This window comes from Callithrix jacchus, chromosome 7, assembly GCF_049354715.1.
Source record: "Callithrix jacchus isolate 240 chromosome 7, calJac240_pri, whole genome shotgun sequence".
In the NCBI taxonomy this organism is placed as follows: domain Eukaryota; kingdom Metazoa; phylum Chordata; class Mammalia; order Primates; family Cebidae; genus Callithrix; species Callithrix jacchus.
Window position 1 is genome coordinate 15,913,878 of NC_133508.1, and position 21,798 is coordinate 15,935,675.

At 44.7% G+C, this 21,798-nt stretch overlaps 1 protein-coding gene across 2 annotated transcripts in view; it reads left to right on the plus strand.

The window, feature by feature from the left end:
- The window catches only part of OLAH (oleoyl-ACP hydrolase), a 45,442-nt gene that overhangs the window by 1,976 nt on the left and 21,668 nt on the right, over window positions 1-21,798 (plus strand). The window contains exons 1-2 of one of the 2 annotated variants that reach the window (XM_002750056.6): window positions 16,872-17,030; window positions 20,866-20,992. In XM_002750056.6, the coding sequence (XP_002750102.2) occupies window positions 20,913-20,992 (80 nt within the window). In that variant the 5' untranslated portion in view covers window positions 16,872-17,030; window positions 20,866-20,912. Of the gene's footprint in view, window positions 1-16,871; window positions 17,031-20,865; window positions 20,993-21,798 lie in introns of those variants that run through there. The other variant, XM_035306848.3, reaches the window with a different exon arrangement.

The following is a 21,798-nucleotide window of genomic DNA, read 5'->3' on the forward strand; positions in this document are numbered from 1 at the left end:
TGGCCTGAACAGATTTTTGGATAGGAGCTCGTGTTAGTCAATTTATTCAACTTTAGCTCCCATTTTCCAGAACCACTGTCTTTACACTGAAACCCCATTAGTTTTCCCAAATCAAACTCCTGCCTTTTCAACCGCCTTTTCTTTTCTAACACACATCATGGTAAGGATGGATAGATTAGCCAGGTTCTTTTATGCCCTTCCCAATACAGTCTGGAATTAACTGACTTACCACTTCTCTCAGGCCTCTCTGGTCATGATTTTTATCACCTTCTTCCTGATTTGGCAGATGCTAAGGTTTGAATGTGTCCCCCAAAGTTCATATATTGGAAACTTAAGCCCCAGGGTAACACTGTTGAGAGGAAGGGACTCATAGGAGGCACTAATGTCATTACCGTGAGAGCGGGTTTGTTATCATAGGAGTGGACTTGTTTCAAAAGTGAGTTCGGGCTGGACGCGGTAGCTCACACCTGCAATCCCAGCACTTTGGGAGGCTGAGATGAAGAGGGAAATTAAATAATAACAATGGAAGTCTGTAATTGCTGCATAATAAAATAAAGTTTATGTGCTGTGTTGGATATAAAAGCTAACTCCCATCTCTGGTTAAGATTAACTCCCTGTAAACCCTGTCTTATCTGTTCTCCCCACATTCTCAGCAAAGTTCCCAGGCAGCTCAAGACTCCTGGTTTTCTTGCTGACCAGCTGAAAGGTCACAGGGCAAGATAACACCCAAAGAATGTACAATGCGTTTCTCAAAATGCTATTTTTCAAATGTAACATACATCACAAGACACTTTACAAATTAATTAACGGGTCTTTGCTTTGGCTTCTATAAACCTATTAGCTGCTAGGTCACCCTGAATATATAAAAAGTACCCCATTTTATTTGTCCAGCAGATACTAATCTGCTGAGCTGGTGGCCCCCTAATAAAATCCTCCTGTTTCACCTATTGGTCTCTACAGTCTCCTGAATATTCTGCAACAGAGGTGGGCAGGTCACCTGAGGTCAGGAGTTCGAGATCAGCCTAGCCAACATGGTGAAACCCCATCTCTACTAAAAATACAAAAATTAGCCAGGCATGGTGGTGTGCACCTATAATCCTAGCTACTCAGGAGACTGGGGCAGCAGAATTGCTTGAATCCAGGAGGCGGAGTTTGCAGTGAGCCGAGATTGTACCACTGCACTCCAGCCTGGGTGACAGAGCAAGGCTCCACCTCAAAAAATAAAAACGAGTTCAGCCCCTCTTGCTTATGCTATTGCGCTCTCTTGCCCCTCTGCCTTCTGTCATGGGATCAGAGGCAGCACAAAGGCCCTCACCAGATGCCAGTACCATGCTCTTGGACTTCCCAGCCTCCAGAACCATCAGCCAAATACACTTCTATTGTTTATACATTATCCTGTCTCAGGTATTCTGTTATAGTGACACTAAACAGACTAAGCAGCAGACCTGTAGGTGCTGATCATAAGAGGTCTTCTAAATCTGATGATACTTCCTTTTTCTCTTGGTAAAACCCACTGTAATAGGTGGAATAATCACCCCTAAAGATGTCCAGATCCTCATCCCTGGAACCTGTGAATATGTTACCTTGTATGACAGAAGAAACCTTGCAGATGTAATTAGGTTAAATAACTTGAGATGCAGAGATTATGCTGAATTTTCAGGGTGGGTCCATAAGGGTTCTCAAAAGGGCACTGGCTGAGTCGGAGTGAGAGAAAGTGATGTGATCATGAAACCAGCTGTCTGAGTGACGGGAGGAAGGAGCCATGCGGAAGCAAGCAGAAAGCCTCTTGAATCTGGAAAGGGCAAGAAGACAGAGTCTCTGCCTAGAATCTCCAGAAGAAACCATACCTTGTTTTTACCAAATAAGACCCATTTCAGACTTCTGGCCTTCAGAACTGTAGAAGAATCAACTAATGTCATTTTCCTCTACTCGGTTTGTGTTCATTCATTGAAGCAGCAATCGAAGGACACCTACACAGATCAGACGGAGCAAATAGCCATCCTCAGTCTTGAAGTCAACATAGCTTCAATCATGGGCTTCCATATTTTGGCCGTGAACTAAATTTTGGTTACAGATAACATCCATTCCAAGGAAGTTGGTCAGGCAGTCTTTTTTCCTGTAACAGTCCCAGGAATTAGCTTGAAAGTTCTAAATGCCACATCATCTTTCTGCAGCAAGTCTAATCACCTGCCGTTTGGGGTCCTTGTGACCAGCGTTTTCCCAATGTGTAGTATGACGGGCATAGCTGGTATTTTCGCATCATGCCAATCTTTCTCAGAAGATACACTTTCTTCTCGGCGCCTTTGTGGCCACCTTTTATAAAATGCTTGTCTCTACTCACTACAGTTCCTGGTGCTATCGAGAGGGCCAGCGACGCCCACTGCCAGATGCTCTTAGTAGATGGGTTTCTGCTGTGGTGTGGGACTCCGCCCACAGGCTGTGGTCCATAATGGCAACAGCCTCCCTACCAAGAAAACAGCCCAGTCCTGCTGCATGCCAGATGCTGGCGTTCAGCTTCAGTTATGGGTTTTCTTACTCCCAGTGGAGCACGCTGCAGTTTCACACTGCAGACTGAAGCAGCAACAGGGCCAGAGTGTCAAGTTTTGGTCCCAAACCAGGAATGAATGAACACTCCTGAAGAACTTCTTTTGCTCAGGGGTCAGAAACCTTTGAGTTTGCTCCCCTTTCACGGTGACACACATCAAGCCAGCAATTGCTCTTGACCCATACATTCCCCAAAGATCAGTGCTTCTCAAACCTGGTTGCACACTGGATTCTAACAAGGAGCTTTTTAAAAAAATTTATTTATTTTAGACAGAGTTTTGCTCTGTCACCCAGGATGGAGTACAATGGTGCAATCTCAGCTCACTGCAACCTCCACCTCTCAGGTTCAAGCAATTCTCCTGCCTCAGCCTCCCAAGTAGCTGAGATTACAGGCACCTGCGACCACGTCTGGCTAATTTTTTATATTTTTAGTAGAGATGGGGTTTCAGCACGTTGGCCAGGCAACTCCTGACCCCGTGATCCACCCACCTCAGCCTCCCAAAGTGCTGAGATTACAAGAGTAAGAGATTAAGTAAGTAATTACTGTGCCTGGCCACAAGGAGTTTTTAAAAAAATACAAATGTCTAGGCTCCATCCCCTTACAGTTAAACCACAGTATCTGGAGGTAGGACATTGATTTTTATGTTTAAAAACCAAAAGCAAAATCTCCCCAGGTTATTTAAATGGTTAAAAGCAACAATTGAGATTGAAATCTACTGCCCTGGATTCCTGCTTTCTATAGAATGTTGAGCCAAAATCCAACCATCTCTGGGCTGCCACCCATGGGTCTAGATCCCAGGTAAGTACTTGGAACATACAAAAACATTTTCAGGCATGCCTGCGGGGAAGCTTCTCTGGAAGAGTGACTGTGCAATTCATCGTGAGTAACATCTTACTGCCCCAGTCATCTATCATGAGTGCGTGGGGTTGAGGCTCTTGGCCAGCACATTAAAGATAAATTGCAGTAGGGTTTATAAGGTTCTCTGGCTGATTTCTATAAATCAAAATGATTGAGTTTTTCTTCTATGAAGGTCATCAAATTTGAGACCTCCGCTACTTTCAGCAGTGCCTAAGTAGATAGCCTCCCCAGGACACGAGACTTTATGAAACTAGGAAACACTTACCATCTTGTCTAGGAAGGTGTCCTAGGAAGTCTGTCATAGAACAATTTGCATATTATGTCAAATGGCTTCAAGGTCCCATTTTCCAGTATTTAATATATATATATGAAGGTATCTCCCAAGTAGCTGAGATTACAGGCACCCGCCACCACGTCTGGCTAATATATATATATCTGATCTTGTAAAAACTGGACTTTGATCTCTGGTTCACAAAGTTTTTCTACTGAGGATGTTATAATCCTATTAGCAAAACCCAGCCCTCAAGGTGGGCAGTAAAATCAGGGTTGTCTTTACTGCAATAAAATAACCATATATATATATGGTCATATATATATACATATATATTTTATATATTTAATGACCTTCATATGTATATATAATATATATATATATATGTGTGTGTGTGTGTGTGTGTGTGTGTATATATATATATACACACAATACTTGAAGTCCTGGGGTACATGTGCAGATCTTGCAGGATTGTTACATAGGTATAAATGTGCCATGGTGGTTTGCTGCCTCCATCCCCCTGTCACCTACATTAGGTATTTCTCCTAATGTTATCTTTCCCCAATCTTCCCACCCCCTGCTATCCCTTCCCTAGCCCCCCAACCCCCAACAGACTCCAGTGTGTGATGTTCCCCTCCCTGTGTCCATGTGTTCTCATTGTTCAACACCCACTAATGAAGGACAACATGTGGTGTTTGGTTTTCTGTTCTTGTGTCAGTTTGCTGAGAATTATGGTTTCTAGATTCATCCATGTCCCTGCAAAGGAAATGAACTCATCCTTTTTTATGGCTACATAGTATTCCATGGTATATATGGGCCACATTTTCTTTATCCAGTCTATCATCTATGGGCAATTGGGTTGGTTCCAGGTCTTCGCTATTGTAAACAGTGCCGCAATGAACATACGTGTGCATGTGTCTTTATATTGGGGTCTAGAATTTCAACATATAAATCTGTGGGGAGCAAAAAAAGTCTATAGCAAGGAGTAGTTCTCTGCTTATCTTGATTTTTATCTATGACACAGCGAGGATGAAATCAGGATGAAAGTGTACTCAGCAAAGAAGCAATCGTTTATATACGTCAGGAGGAGGTGGATGTTCTTTTTGTGGTTTTCACTGTGTTCTTGTTTCTGTTAGTGTTCAGATATGATTATGAGATGGTCTTTTGTATTACCCAATAACAGGCGGAGTGGCGTAATCTGATGTTGGTATTCTGGGAAACGGAATTATACAGGGAACACCAAGGCCCTACCTGTGAATCACATCCAATATCGTTTGACATCTAAGATGCTCATTTATTTCTCAATTTGCCCTTGTGACGGAGGGCAGGTAGTGCTGGGCTATAAGACACAAATCTTATTTGTCTTTGTAGCTAGGTGTGTCCTATTGTGTTGAGAGTACGCTGATCAGAAAGTTGTCTGAGAATGTCTGTTTCTTTGATTAAAGGATGAGATGTTTATTGATGTCTCCTTTTATGTTCCTGTTATTAATGTCTGTGCTTCTTACTAAAGGTTGAATAGTGTGATGTGGCAATGGCTATGAACAGAAGGTACCAGCCAGCTGCAATACAGGCAATTACTAGAAGCAAAATGGTTATCAACATTTCTTTTTTTGAGACAGAGTCTTCCTCTGTCACCCAGGCTGGAGTGCAGTGGCACGATCTCTGTTCGCTGCAACCTCTGCCTCCTGGGTTCAAGCAATTCTGCCTTAGCCTCCTGAGTAGCTGGGATTTCAGGTGTGCACCATGCGACATGGTTAATTATTATATTTTGAATAGAGACAGGATTTCACCATGTTGGTCAGGATGGTCTCTAACTCCTGGCCTCAACTGATCTGCTCACCTCAACCTCCCAAAGTATTGGGATTGTAGTAAGCCACTACACCTGGCCTCAGTTTTTCAACAGACATTAAAGCCAGAGGTCTAGATGACCAAACGACCAAACCCAGGCTGTCGGAAACATTTCCCCAAGTCCAGTGGGGTCTATTCTAGACAATCAGGTGGGCTTTTTTTTTTAGTCTAATCACAGATTGCTTATCTGACTGGTAGTAATTACATCAGTGCAGTAAGTAGTCTTTGAGTATGAAGCATCCCTGCTTAGTGAATTTGTCTAGTAACTCGGTCCCCCAGACCAAAAATAGTAACCAAATAAGTAGTAGTACTCTACAGGGGTACAGACTCTTTGGAAATAGCAGTATTGCTTTCCTAAAAATAAGGCCAATGATTGTTCCCTTCCAGCGGGGTTAGATCTTCTGAATGGAGTAAAGCGGGTTCTGCAAAGTCAGCTGGAGTGTCTCTGAAGGAAACTGATCATTTTTTTTCTAACAAGTTTATCTTCTTCTTTATTTTATTACATGAGTTAGTTCTTAAGTGGCAATTTCTGAGATTTTGGTGCACGCATTACCTGAGCCTTGTACACTGTACCCAATGTATAGTATTTCATCCTTCAGCCCCACAAACTGATTTTTTTTTTTTTTTTTGAGATGGAGTCTCACCCTGTCACCCAGGCTGGAGTGCAGTGGTGTGATCTTTGCTCATTGCAACCTCCACCTCCCAGGCTCAAGTGATTCTCCTGCCTCAGCCTCCACAGGAGCTAGGACTACAGGTGCCCGCCACCATGCTGCCTAATTTTTGCATTTTTAGTAGAGATGAGGTTTCACCATGTTGGCCAGGATGATCTCAAACTCCTGAACTCAAGTGACCCGCCTCCCTTGGCCTCCCACATTGCTGGGATTATAGGCATGAACCACCATGCCCTGCCCAAACTGGTTATTTTATTGTGATAAAGACGACCCTGATTTTACTGCCCACTTGTGATGGGCTGGGTTTTGCTACTAGGATTATAACATTGTGAACCAGAGATCAAAGTCCAGTTTTTACCAGAGCAGATTTTGAGCTTAATGATGTGTGGGAAATCTCAGGGCCAGAAGGAACCTGTAGTGGGAAATCGATTTCCTGACCTAGTTAAAATAACTTTTAAGTTTTTACTGGCAGCACCAGGTGAGTGATGGTAACTCCACTAATCAGTTAAATTGATTTGTTTACTTACTTATTTTGAGCTACCAAGCCCAATACATGTTTGTATTTTTAGTAGGGATAGGATTTCTCCATGTTGGCCAGGCTGGTCACGAACTCATGACTTCAAATGATCCACCCACCTCAGCCTCCCAAAGTGTGGGAATTACAGGCATGAGCCAACATGCCCGACGATGTAAATTTTTTAAACCAGGAAACATAAATTTAAGACTTGATCCCTTGGGGACCATGTATGGTGGCTCATGCCTGTAACCCCAGCATTTTGGGAGGCCAAGGATTGCTTGAGGCTAGCCATTCAAGACCCGCCTGGGCAACATAGTGACACCCTGTCTCCACAAAAAATATAAAAATTAACTGGGCACGGTGGTGTATACCTGTAGTCCTAGCTACTCAGAAGGCTGAGGCAGGAGGTTCCCTTGAGCCCAGGAGTTGGAGGCTGCAGGAGGCTATGACTGCCTCACTACACTCCAGCCAGGGTGGCAGAAGAAGACCATGTGTCTTAAAAAAGGAGAAAAAGCAAGACTTGGTCTGGTGCAGTGGTGGCTCACAAATAGGATTGCCTATTCCCAGCACTTTAGAAGGTCGAGGAGGGCAGATCACCTGAGGTCGGAAGTTCGAGACCAGCCTGATCAACATATAGAAACCTTATCTCTACTGAAAAAAAAAAAAAAAAAAAAGCTAGGCTTGGTGGCTCATGCCTGTAATCTCAGCTACTCGGGAGGCTGAGGTAGGAGAATCACTTGAACCTGGGAGGTGAAGGTTGTGGTGAGCCAAGATTGTGCCATTGCACTCCAGCCTGGGCAACAAGAGCAGAACTCCATTTCAAAAAAAAAAGTAAGACTCAAGCCCTTGGAGTGCTGCTGTTGTGCCAGCCCCTAAAAGTCCCCAATAACCTCTTCACTATCAAGTCTTAGTGCAATTTTTTTTTGTCTGGTATATTTTCAAATGCCCACAATGTGGCTTCCCAATGGTCCCAGGGCACCTATTCCTGTGCAAATAATTGGCAGAGTCCTTGATTAATTTGGAAGTGACACACACTCAAAAGAATATTCAGTCCGGGCAAGCTTGCTCAAGCCTCTTATCCCAGCACTTTGGGAGGTCAAGATGGGCAGATTACCTGAGGTCAGGAGCTCGAGACCAGACTGGCCAACACTGTGAACCCTGCGTGACCATTAATACTAAGTGTCAACTTAACCAGAGTGAAGGATGCAAAGCGTTTTCCTGGGGCTATTTGTGAGAATGCTGGCAAAGGAGATAAACAGGTGAATCCATGTGCTGGAAAAGGCAGACAAACCCAAAATCTGGGTGGACACCATCTAATCAAGGGCCAGAGTGGGTAGAATATAAGCAGGCAGAAAAATGTGAAAAGAGAGACTGGCCTAGCCTCCCAGCCTACAACTTTCTCCCATGGTGGATGCTTCCTGCCCTTGAACATCCGACTCCAAGTTCTTCAGTTTTGGAACTCGGACTGGCTCTCCTTGCTCCTCAGCCTGCAGACCTCACCTTGTCATTTGTGAGTCAATTCTCCTTAATAAACTCCCCTTTATATACATATATCTAACCTATTAGTTCTGTCCCTCTAGACAACCCTGACTAATATGCCCCGTCTCTACTAAAAACACAAAGAAAAATTAGCTGGGTGTGTTGGAAGGCTCCCGTACTTCCAGCTACTCAGGAGGCTGAGGCAGGAGAATCGCTTGAACCCAGGAGACAGAGGTTGCAGCGAGCCAAGATCATGCCACTGCACTCCAGCCTGGGCAAAAGAGAGAGATTCAGTTTCAAAAAAAAAAATCCCACAAAGTGATACGTGCATTAAGTTTCTCACTATTGCTTTATTCTTGGCCCAGGAGGTAATTTCCGAAATGCTTCTCAGAAGGCAACAAAATCAGAATGTTCTTAAATTCAGAGAAGTGTGGTAACTTAATCTGGTCCTACATTTCTGCCTCTGACAAAAAAGAACTTCCTTAATTCTGATGCCTATTGATGAAGAAAAGTTTTTTGTTTTATGGTTTTCTTTTTTTAGACAGAGTCTCCCTTGGTAGCCCAGGCTGGAGTGCAGTAGCACAATCGCGGCTCACTGCAACCTCCACTTCCCAGGGTCAGATGATTCTTGTGCCTCAGCATCCCAAGAAGCTGGGATTACAGGTGCCTGCCACCACACTCAGCTAATTTTTATGTTTTTTAGTAGAGATGGGGTTTCACTATGTTGGCCAGCCTGGTCTCGAACTCTAGACCTCGAGCAATAAACCCGCCTCAGCCTCCCAAAGTGCTGGGATTACAGGCATAAGCCGCTGCACCTGGACAATGAAAAGTATTTGATTCATTCAGCAATTTTACTGATTGTGGATTTTATAATTAGTAGGAAAAATGACTAGAAATCCATGGTTCCCTAATTTTTAAGGCACATGTTTGAATTTCTAGACTGACTTGAGATAATGCGTGATTGTAAAGGGGAAATCCTGTGATGACTTAAAATCTAGGCATATCAGCAAGATTATTTCCTTTCTTATTCTTTGCATATATATAGTAAGAAAGAGCAAGGGAGGGATTGGATAGGGAGAGAAACAGAGAAAGAAGAGAAGGAGGAGAGAGGAGGAAGGAAAAGGAGAAAAAAGAGGAGGAGAAAAGAGGTGGTGTCTTGCTCTATGCTGCTGTAACGGTTACTTGCGATTGGGTAATTTGTAATTAACAGAAATCTACTGGCCCACCGTTTTGAAGGCTGGGAAGTCCAATATCAAGGCATCAGCAGTTCACGCGTTCTGATGACAAGATGGCACAGTGAATATGCATCCTCTGCAGGCAAAGAAGGGGCTGTCTTCATAGGGTGGAAGATGAAAGGGCAAAAAGAGAAGGCAAGAAGGAGCTGAACTGACCTTTTTATAAAGGCATTAATCGCACCCCTGAAGGCAGAGCCCTCACTGTATAATCATTTTCCCAAGGGTCCTAGCTCTTAATATTACAAAGGCAATTACGTTTCAACATGAGTTTTGAAGGAGACAAATGTTCAAACTATAGCAGGTGGGGAGAAAAGTAGGAAGGAAAAGGAGGAGGAAAAAGAGAGAGATGAGTTAGGAGGAACTTTAGCAGAAGCAGCAGTTCTGCCAGGTGGAGATGGAAACTGCCAGGAAAGAAAGACAAAGAGATGGAGGAATTTTTTTTCTTATTGTACTTTAAGCTCTGGGGCACATGTGCACATCCTGCAGGGTTGTTGCATAGGTACACACATGCCATGGCGGTTTGCAGTCTCCATCCCTTCATTGCCTACATCAGGCATTTCTCCCAGTGTTTTCCCTCCCCAGCCTCTCCCCCCCCCACTGTCCTTCCCCTACTCCCCTACCCCCCAACCTACCCCAGTGTATGATGTTCCCCTCCCTGTGCCCACATGTTCTCATTGTTAAACACTTGCCCATGAGTGAGAACATGCAGTGTTTGGTTTTCTGTTCTTGTGTCAGTTTGCTGAGAATAATGGTTTCCAGATTCATCCATGCCCCTACAAAGAACATGAACTCATCATTTTTTATGGCTGCATAGTATTCCATGGTGTATATATACCACGTTTTCTTTGTCCAGTCTATCATTGATGGGCATTTACATTGGTTCCAGGTCTTTGCCATTGTAAACAGCGCTGCAATGACATAAGTTTGTGTGTGTGTGTTTATAGCAGAATGATTTATAATCCTTTGGGTATATACCCAGTAATGGGATTGCTAGGTCAAATGGAATTTCTATTTCTAAATCCTTAAGGAATCACCACACTGTCTTCCACAATGGTTGAACTAATTTACACTCGAGGTAGGGGAATTGTTATAGATGCCAAGGAGCCTCCTAAAGGAAAGGGCAGACTCCATCCAATTTTATTTTTTTTTTTTGAGACAGAGTCTTGCTCTGTCACCCAGGCTAGAGTGCAGTGGTGCAAACTCAGCTCACTGCAACCTCTGCCTCTGGGGTTCAAGCAATTCTCCTGCCTCAGCCTCCTGAGAAGCTGGTATTACAGGCAGCCACCACCATGCATGGCTATTTTTTGTATTTTTAGTAGAGACAGGGTTTCACCATGTTGCCCAGGCTGACCTCAAACTCCTGACCTCAGCTGATCCACCCACCTTGGCCTCCCAAAGGACTAGGATTACAGGAATGAGCCACCATGCCTGGCCGGCTCCATCCTTTTTGAACATTATTAGAACTTCTTTGATGGGCAAGAAAGGATACCAAGGAACTCCAAAGGAAATAGAGTGAGGAGGGAAGGACAAGGACTTACTGGGATCTGATGCCTTCACAACAGGGCCCAGATGATGATGAGAGATGACTATCCCTTTGCAAGGGGTGCTGAGGCTGGAAGGGGTCAGCTGAGGCTGGAATGGCCCCACCACTTTGTTCTTGCAAGTGTGCTCCGTGATAGACTAATAAGTTATGGTCTTGGGAGCTCACACTGGGTTCCACTATGGTCTCTGCCAAAATCAGAGGGTATCTTGAACAGCCCATAAAAAAGCATAAGACTATAGGGTAGCCAGTTTTCTAAAAGTGAAATGCTGAGAGTTAAAAGGCTGGGGTTGTTTACTGAACTCCCAGAAATAGGAGTCTGCTGGCAGAGAAGCCAGTCGTGAGTGGGGAGGGCCGTTTTAGAAGCAGAGAGAAGCAAAGTTAGAGAAAAGGAAGCCACGGACCAGGGAAGGCCTGGCGTATTCAGAGCATGACTTCCAAATCCCGAGCCTGGTGCAAAATAGCACTGTATTTGGCTGTTCTTGCTTTGCTATAAAGAAATGCCTGTGACTGGGTAATTTATAAGCAAAGATGCTTAATTGGCTCCTGGTTCTGCAGCCTGTACAGAAAGAGAAGCTCTAGCATCTGCTTCTAGGGAGGCCTCAGGAAGCCTTTACTCGTGGCAGAAGGTGAAGTAGGAGCAGGCGTGTCCCATGGCAAAAGCAGGAGCAAGAGAGAAAGTTGGATTGGGAGGTGCCATAGCTTTCAAATGACCAGATCTCATGACAACTCACCATCACTAAGATAGCACCCAACCATGAGGGATCTGCCCTCATGGCCCAAACTCCTCCCACCAGGCCCCACCTCCAGCATCGCGGATTACATTTCAACAGGAGATTTGGGTGGGGACAAATACCCAACCGGTATCAAGCACTACCTCCTGTGCTCCTAGTTTTCTCCCCAGTCAAAAGCATTTTATGCTTTCTTCTTGGGGCACTGCATTGGGACCCCATGAGAAAGCACAGAGATAGACCTGGCCCTCGGGGAGAAAGGGGAGCAAGGGCAAATGGTGCGCCATTTCCACCTTAGAAAGTGACCAAATGGGCAGGCTCAGTGGCTCACGCCTGTAATCCCAGCATTTTAGGAGGCCGAGGCGGGTGGATCACCTGAGGTCAGGAGTTTGAGACCAGGCTGCCCAACATGGTAAAACCCCATCTCTACTAAAAATACAAAAAATTAGCTGAGTGTGGTGGCAGGTGCCTGTAATCCCAGCTACCCAGGAGGCTGAGGTGGGAGAATCGCTTGAACCCAGGAGGCAGCGATTGCAGTGAGCTGAGATCTCACCACTGCACTCCAGCCTGGGCCACAAGAGTGAAACTCCACCTCAAAAAAAGAAAGAAAGAAAGTGTCACAGAGTGTCGAACTAAAAAGAGCCAGAAGTGGTTTTTGTGCATGTGCGTGTGTGTGTGTGTGTGTGTGTGTGTGTGTGTGTGTGTTGGGTTTTGTTTTGTTTTGTTGAGACAGAATTTCACTCTTGTTGTCCAGGCTGGAAGTATAAGAAGTGTAAATTACTATTTGTAACCATGGAGGCCGGGCACATCAGGGGCCTAACTCATGGCTGGATGGCTTCCTGGATGAACCATGACCCATTTCTTGTGAGCTATCCACAGGCAGCAGAGTGGAATGGGACGGAGGAATAGTATAGGAACTCTTAAATCACTGGTAGAACTTAGCCTGAATTCTCTATGTATAGGGGTAGGAGCCTCATCAATGTAAGCCCTGTTCTTTATATAACTGGCAGCAACTTCAGCCAGAAATAAGAATAGCCAAGTGCTGTCCTCTGTACCATCAAAAGCAAAGAAACACAGGCCAGGAACACTGCCAGGATGAACCAGGAGAAGCCCTGCCCCAGCCCTCAGGGTAGAGTGCAGGTGCTTATGAGTCTTGGGCAACCTGAGTGGGGTTGGAGACTGCATGAAACTCTGCATGAAACTCACACATCTTGAATCAGTGTGATCCAGACACAAGAAATGGAATCAGAGGAGGTCGTTTAAGGGCTTTAAGATTTGACTGCCCTGTTGGATTTTGACTTGCATGGTGTCTGTAGCCCCTTTGTTTTGGCCAATTTCTCCCATTTGGAATGTCTGTATTTACCCAATGCCTGGACCCCCACTGTATCTAGGAAACAACTAGCTTGCTTTTGGTTTTACAGGCTGATAGGCAGAAGGGATTTGCCTTGTCTCAGATGAGATTGCAGACTTTTGAGTTAATGCTGAAATGAGTTAAAACTTTGGGGGACTGGTTTTAAAATGTAAGGACATGAGATCTGGGAGGGGCCTGGGTGGAATGATACTGTGTCTCCACCCAAATCTCATCTTGTAATTGTAACTCCCACAATTCTCACGTTGTTGTGGGAGAAGCCTGGTGAGAGGTGGTAGAATCATGGGGGCGAGTCTTTCCTGCACTACTGTTGTAATAGTGAATGAGTCTCATGAGATCGGATGGTTTTAAAAATGGGAGATGCCCTGCACAAACTCTCAGTTTGCCTGCTGCCATCCATGTAAGACGTGACTTGGTCCTCCTTGCCTCGTCAGCCACGTGAGTTGGAAGCCCATGAAACTCTTTTCTGGCATAAATTACCCAATCTCAGGTATGTCTTTATTAGTAGCATGAAACTGGACTAACACAGAGACATTTCAGAGAAAATTGCAGGGATGTGTTAAAACTCACTGAGAGGGCATGCGGGAGAGCACGGATCAGTCTTTGGGGCATTAGTACCAGTACTGCCTTGAATTCTTGCAAATATGTTCAGCATCTTGACTGGGAATTGCACCTCAGGCTGGGCGCAGTGGTTCACACTCGTAATACTAGCACTTTGGGAAGCTAAGGCAGGAGAACTGCTTGAGGTCAGGAATTCGATACCAGCCTGAGCAATATAGAGAGACCCCCATCTCCACAAAGAAACTTAAAATTAGGCAGTCGTTATGGTGTGCACCTCTATTCCTAGTTACTTGGGAGGCTGAGGTAGGAGGATTGCTTGAGCTTGGGAAATTGAAGCTGCTGCCGTGACCTGTAAAAGCACCCCTGCACTCCAGTCTGGGTGACAGAGCAAGACTCTGTCTCTCTCTTTAAAAAATAAAAATAAAAAAGGAATTGCAGCTCATAGAAAAGCTGGAGTTTAGGCTGGGTGCAGTGGCTCACACCTGTAATCCCAGCACTTTGGGAGGCCAATGTGGGTGGATCACAAGGTTAAGAGATCAAGAGTAGCCTGGCCAACATAGTGAAACCTATCTCTACCGAGTATGGTGGCGGGTGCCTATAATCCCAGCTACTCAGGAGACTGAGGCAGGAGAATCACTTGAACCTGGGAGGCAGAGGTTGTAGTGAGCCAAGATTGCACCATTGCACCCCATCCTAGGTGACAGAGCAAGAATTTGTCTCAAAAAAAAAAAAAAAGAGAGAGAGAGAGAGCAAGAAAAGAAAAGCTGGAGTTAAAAATCTCCCTAGAAGATTGCATTTGTGGCTGGGAAGAGTGGCTCATGCCTGTAATCCTAGCGCTTTGGGAGGCTGAGGTGAGTAGATCACCTGAGGTCTAGACCAGCCTGGCCAACATGGTGAAACCTCGTCTCTACTAAAAAATACGAAATTAGCCAGTTGTGGTGATGCATATCTGTAATCCCAGCTACTTGGGAGGCTGAGGCAAGAGAAGTGCTTGAACCTGGGAGGCAGAGGTTGCAGTGAGCTGAGATTATGCCACTGCACTCCAGCCTAGGCAGTAAGAGTGAAACTTCATCTCAAAAAGAAAAAAAAAGAGAGAGAAGATTGCATTTGTACGTGACTTATGAGATGCTGAACTAGCACCCTCCTCCCACGGCTGTATCTTCACTCACTGTAAGCTTACGGGCAGCTGCTGCTGGAAAGAGGCCTGTGTGTGTTTGGGCAAACAGTCCCCCAGAAAAAGGCAACATTTCAGGAGCTGGCCAACAGCAAGACTGTGCAGTTATCAGTCTGGAAAACAAGGTACCACGGGGAGAAATCACTGTATCCCCTACAAAGAAGGTCATCACTTAGGATTATTTGTTATGAAAAATCGATCCCTGTCTCATGAGGAACCAAAGAAATGTACATTTCCTGCCATCTTTAGCTCACTTCCCTGTGCCAAGGAACGTACATTTCCTGCCATCTTTAGCTCACTTTGCTTCTGAACCCCTGAACTTCACAATCCCCACAAGAGCCCATGCTTGGGTCATTTTTCAGAGTTGTCTCACCCCCTAAAGACTCAGACTTTGAATCCACCTTTCCACTGCAGCCACAAACATCTTTCCCATGCCCCATTCCTTTTCTCCTGTGGACTTACTCTTATCCCCAACACAACTTCCAGTTTGGGGGCCTCTTTTTCCTCAGAAAAAGGAGCCCTCTCTTGCTGTCTCCTTGTCACTCCCCAGCCATAATCCCATTACATCCTTTCTGGTTATGGGGCACCGTCAATTCTCTTTTCCCTTTGGTTTCTATCCCTCCAAACTGCCAGTTCATTGCCTGGGCCAACCCAGGTCCGCTCTTTGTTTCTGAGCCAACGCTCGTTGCTACAGATCAGGAAAGCTGGCTGATTACCAGCGGTAAAAGATGCTGATTTCAGGCTCAGCTATTGGCAACTGCAGATTTAGCCTTTCCAGTTGCTCCCACTATTGACCATTCCAACTTCCTCTTAATCACCAGTCATCCAATAATTGCCCAATGTTCTCTCTTACATTTCTGGGGAAAGAGGCCATCTGTCTAAACTCTAACCTCTGCTTCAGCCTCAAAATATCTCCATAGCATCATTCCTTCCTTTCTTCCCTTCCTTCGATCCTAGATGAACGAGTTTCACTATGCCTTTCTAGTGATAACCACTACCCCATCTTCTGCTCCTATTCATTTATTCATTGTTCATTCCAGCGTGATAGGAATTCCTTGTTCTTTCTTGCATGGTAGGAGTTCATTGTTTATTCCTGCATGGCAGGAAGCAAGGAGGATGCAATTGTGAACAAAACCACCAAAGCCTCCACGCTCAAAGAGCTTACGATCTAGCAGGGCAGAAAATCAGTGATGATTACAAAAACCCTCTTTCTACTCCAGGACTCTGCTCCATCTCAAAGGGATGGTCTCAAAGTCATCCCTTTCTTCTTAATTTTCTTCATTCCTGCCTCCCTCTTAAACACTGTGTTCCTTCCTCAACCATCAGAGTATTCCTGGCCAGCTCGCTCAACTCTCATGAGGTTCCTAAGGCTTCTCTGTTGATGCCAGTGAACAACGTTGGTGCTCAGCCCAGATTCCCTGTTGACTAGAGTGGGTACAGCCCAATCTCAGCAGCAAACCCCAGAGAGGTTCCCAGGCTACTGGTGCTTTTTCCACGGGCAAAGAGAAGTCCCTGAAGCTTCCCTTTAGAGTGGGTTAGAATTATCCCATTATCATCAGCACGAAAGGACACTCTCAGTTCTTGTCTTCCTTGATCTCTTAGAAGCATTCCACACCCCCCCCTTTTTTTTTTTTTTTTGAGACAGAGTTTCACTCTGTTGCCCATGCTAGAGTGCAGTGGTACAATCTTGGCTCACTGCAAACCACCTCCTGGATTCAAGCGATTCTCCTGCCTCAGCCTCTCGAGTAGCTGGCATTACAGGTAAGCATCACCAAACCAAGCTCATTTTTGTATTTTTAGTAGAGGTGGGGTTTCACCATGTTGGCCAGGATGGTCTCGAACTCCTGAACTCAGGTGGTCCGCTGACTTCTGCCTCCCAAAGTACTGGGATTACAAGCATGAGCCACCAAGCCCCACCAGATTCTTTTCTTAAGATCAAGTCCAAACTTCTTAAAATTGCTTGCTTATAAAGTCACTGGCAATCTGCCTCCTATTGTCTCATTTCTTCTTTTATCACTTGCTCTCCCACATTCTGCCTTCCAGTTATATGTAACTTCTTTCATTTTCCTAATAGATGGTGCATTGTCTCTCTTCTGGCCTCAGCCCACGCTGTTCTTCCTGCTCGTTGTTATCCTCTTACTGTTTGTTCATAATGTTCTCAGGTGGCCTCATTTTCCGTGAACCTCTCTCCTTCAGGTTGTTTGCTCAGAGTTCATCTCAAAGCCTGGCAAGTGAGTATTTTATATTTTAAATTATCAAAAAATCATAGAGTAATACTTTCACAGATGTGTCTCATAGGCGCAACCTATAATTGGATTTTTTTAAACTAATATGTCAATATTGCTTTGTAACTAGAGAATTAAGTCTGTTAATATATAATCCCTGACGTGGGATTTAATCTGTCACCTTGTACTGTACTTTTTTTTAGCTTTACCTATGTTTGTTTCCCTTTCCTTTCCTCAGTTCTCTTTTTGATTAAGTAAACATTTGTCTCTTCCAGTTTGGATGATTTTCGCTCTGTCTCTGTTCGTAGGGCTAGCCAAGGAAATTAAGGCATGCATATTTACACAATCTAAATTAAGTAAAACCTCATAGTTAATGTAAGGATCTTTCTTTGCCCGTTCCTGATTTTGACATTATTTTTGCCTGGTATTTCAATTTCGTATATATTTTAAGGCCCACTAGACATTACAATTACTATTTTATGTAATCAATGTTCATTTATATTTGCTCACCTATGTATCACTGTCTTTGTTTTTCATTCCTCCTTGCATCTCATATCTTCTATCTGGGATTATTTACTTTCTGCTCAAAGCATATCCTTTCACATTTCTTTGAAAAGTGTCTCCTGGTGATAACACTTAGTTTTTGCTTGTCTGAAAATGTCTTTATTTTGCTCTGTTCCTTAAAAGCTGTTTTTCCTGGGTATAGAATTCTAAGTTGGCAGTTCTTGCCTCTTTGTGCTTGAAGATTCCATTCTATTCTCTTCCATCTTTTTACATCGCTGTGAGTCCATGCCCAGCTCTCCTCACCTCCTGGCTCCTTTTAATGGTTTTCCTTTGTCTTTATTTCTCTGTTTTGCAGTTTCATTGTGCTGCATCTCTATACAGATTGCTTTTTTTTGGTGATCTATTCTACCTGACATTTGCTGGGCATGTCTTATCTTTGAACTAGTACCATGCATCAGTTCCACAAAAATCTAAGCCATTATCTTTGGAATATTTTCTCTGTCCCACTCTTGCCCTTCTCTTGTCTGGTACTTCAATCAAATGAAAGCATCTAGTGGTTTAACCTTGAGGACAGATCACTTATTTATACCAGAGGATCCGTCCAGTTTTGAAAACAAAACCCGCTCGGGCATGGTGGCTCACACCTGTAATCCCAGCACTTGGGGAGGCCAAGGTGGGCAGATCACAAGGTCAGGAGTTCAAGACCAGCCTGGCCAACATGGTGAAACCCCATCTCTACTAAAAATACAAAAAATATTAGCTGGGCATGGTGGCACATGCCTGTAATCCTAGCTACTCAGGAGGCTGAGGCAGGAGAACTGCTTGAACCCAGGAGGTAGAGGTTGCAGTGAGCTGAAAATGTACCACTGCACTCCAGCCTGGGTGACAGAGTAAGACTTCGTCTCAGAAAAATATGACATTTTACTTAACTCAGAAAATATTTCTTGAGTAAACTTGGACAGTGGTTAAATGTTTAATCCTCCCAGGTATAAGTAATCATAGGCTATGCCAAGTCAAAAAACACAAAACAAGGTTTTTATCTACTTCATTTAGAAAGAGTTGGAAGAGTATGCCAGGCACGCTGACTCACACCTGTAATCCCAGCACTTTGGAAGGCTGAGGAGGATCACGAGGTCAAGAGATTGATACCATCCTGGCCAACATGGTGAAATTCTATCTCTATTAAAAATACCAAAAAAAAATTAGCTTGGCATGGTGGCATGCACCTATAGTCCAGCTACTTGGGAAGCTGAGGCAGGAGAATCACTTGAACCCAGGAGGCGGTGGTTGCTGTGAGCTGAGATCGCACCATTGCACTCCAGCCTGGCAACAGAGCAATACTTCGTCTCAAAAAAAAAAAAAAAAAAGGAAAAGAAAGAGTTGGAGGAATTCAACCCAATTTTATAAAAACTTTGTAATGCTCCATAACAACTTTCAGTTATCAACACCAAAAATGTGTATCCCACCTCTGACTGCCTAGTTTCCTTGGAAGAAGTTTCTGTCTTTTTCTGCCTTTCATATCATTACCTAAGAAGGGACTATTTCCATGTAAAGTCAGTGAATTTTTCAGGTGATTTTTCTCTGAGAGTTGGCTCAGAGAATTCAGATGGCTCTGGCCCAGAATTACTAAGAAAAGGCTCTAAGAAACAAGAAGATGGGCTCTCCACCCTCTGTACTCTGTAAACTTTCTTCCTCTACTTAGGCACACCTTTCTGTTCCTACAAATGCCCTGTACTGCATGATAAAACTGTAGGCTGAGGAATTCACCTGGGCTCCCTGGAACTGCGCTTAGAGTCACAACTGAGCCTGCAAAGTCAACTGTGGCCTTACAATGAATACTTGGGATCCAAGGAGCTCCTAAGAAATAAGATAAAGACATTTATAAATGACAGATGTGGGCCAGGTGCAGTGGCTCATGCCTGTAATTCCAGCACTTTGGGAGGCTGATGTGGATGGATCACTTGGGATCAGGAGTTTGAGACCATTCTGGCCAACATGGTGAAACCCTGTCTCTACTAAAAATACAAAAATCAGCTGGATGTGGTGGCAGGCACCTAAAATCCCAGCTACTTGAGGCAGGAGAATCACTTGAACCTGGGAGGTAGAGGTTGCAGTGAGCCGAGACTGAGCCACTACCCTCCAGCCTAGGCAACAGAGTGAGACCCCATCTCAATAAATGAATGAATGAATGCATAAATAAATAAATGACAGATCTTCTAGTAGTCATTTTTCTTCTGTTTTCTGACTATTTGAAACTTGCAAAATGGTAAGTTTGGCACAGCAGTGAAGACTTTGTTAGAATCCCTTTTCTGGAGATTTATTTTATTTTTTGAGATGGAGTCTCACTTTGTCACCTAGGCTGGAGTGCAGTGGCGCCATACCGGCTCACTGCAACCTGTCTCTGGGTTTAAGCTATTCTCCTGCCTCAGCTTCCCGAGTAGCTGGGATCATAGGCATACACCACGTGTCTGGCTAATGTCTGTATTTTTAGTAGAGATGGGGGTTTCACCATGTTGACCAGGCTGGTCTGGAATTCCTGACGTCAAGTACTAGGAGGAACCACCATGTCCAGCCACTTCCTTGAGATTTAAAAGAAGACAACTTTATAAACATGTAGAAAGCTAAGACATGTCTGTTGCCAAAGCAAACATCCTGTACCCTTATCCTAATTTTCTAGTGGAATTTCTGTGGAATGTTTTCTGCTCTTTTAGGAGCAGGGTTGTTTCATGGCTTAAGTCTGGAAATGTTGCATCTTTGTTTTTTCTGTATATACATGGGAAGTCCTGTTAATGGAAGCACTATCTGCTAACTGCAGATGAATGGGGAGAGGGGTGGCTCCTTATCTGAATTACCTCGGTTGCATTGCTTCTAACACAACCTGTAATCCCACCATTTCTTCTCCTTTGTTATCGCCACTGTGTCTTTGTTCTCCTCTGTGTTCTCCTTCCTTTTTGTCTAAACTTCCTCATTTTTTTTTTTGAGATGGAGTTTCGCTCTTGTTACCCAGGCTGGAGTGCAATGGCGCAATCTCGGCTCACCGCAACCTCCGCCTCCTGGGTTCAGGCAATTCTTCTGCCTCAGCCTCCCGAGTAGCTGGCATTACAGGCACGCGCCACCGTGCCCAGCTAATTTTTTGTATTTTTAGTAGAGACGGGGTTTCACCATGTTGACCAGGATGGTCTCAATCTCGTCTCTCGACCTCGTGATCCACCCGCCTCGGCCTCCCAAAGTGCTGGGATTACATAAACTTCCTCATTTTTAACAGAGGTTGGAGCAGTGAATAAGAGTCAGTGCATTTAACACGAAATCTATTTACTCCCTTTTCTGTGTATGCAAGGCTGAGCGGAGGTTTTACATCTCAAGGGGAACTGAGTGCTGCAGAGCATGGAACATACCGAAGAGACCAGCAATCTTGCACTCTCACCTCACAGCATGGAGAAAGGAGACCAAGCTGGGAAAACCAGGTAGGCCACCCCTTGTACCACCGGGCTCTTCCCCTCTCCCAGATTCTGGAGAAGCTCCAAGATTCTGCCTTTGTAAGGCTCCCTTTTTAGTTTGAAAGAGGCTTCTCCACCAGGCGCAGTGGCTCACACCTGTAATCCCAGTACTTTTGGAGTCTGAGTCAAGTGAACCACCTGGGGTTAGGAGTTCAAGACCAGCCTGGCCAAAATGGCAAAACCCTGTCTCTACTAAAAATACCAAGAATCAGCCAGGCATGGTGGCACACGCCTGTAATCCCAGCTATTCGGGAGGCTGAGGCAGGAGAACCGCAGGAACCCAGGAGGTGAAGGTTGCAGTGAGATGAGATTGCACCACTGCATTCCAGTCTGCATGACAGCGCAAGATTCTGTCTCAAAAAGAAAAAAAAACATAAGCAGGGGAGCTTCTCATGGAAGAGGAATTTGGTGGCCATTGCTGCTAGCGCTAGCACAAACCATGGCAGCTTCCCTTTTTCAGGTACCTGTGGTCAACTGCAGTCTGAAAATAGGTGAGTACAGCAGAAAAAGATGTTTTCTGAGAGACAGACCACATCCACATAACCATCGTGTTTTTTTTGAGACAGAATCTCACTCTGTGGCCCAGGCCAGAATGCAGTGGCACAATCCTAGCTCGCTGCAACCTTCACTTCCCTGGTTCAGGCAATTCTCCTGCCTCAGCCTCCCAAGTAGCTGGGATTACAGGAGCACACCACCACACCCACCTAATTTTTGTATTTTTAGTAGAGACAGGGTTTTGCCGTGCTGAGGTCACTCCTGACCTCAAGTGATCC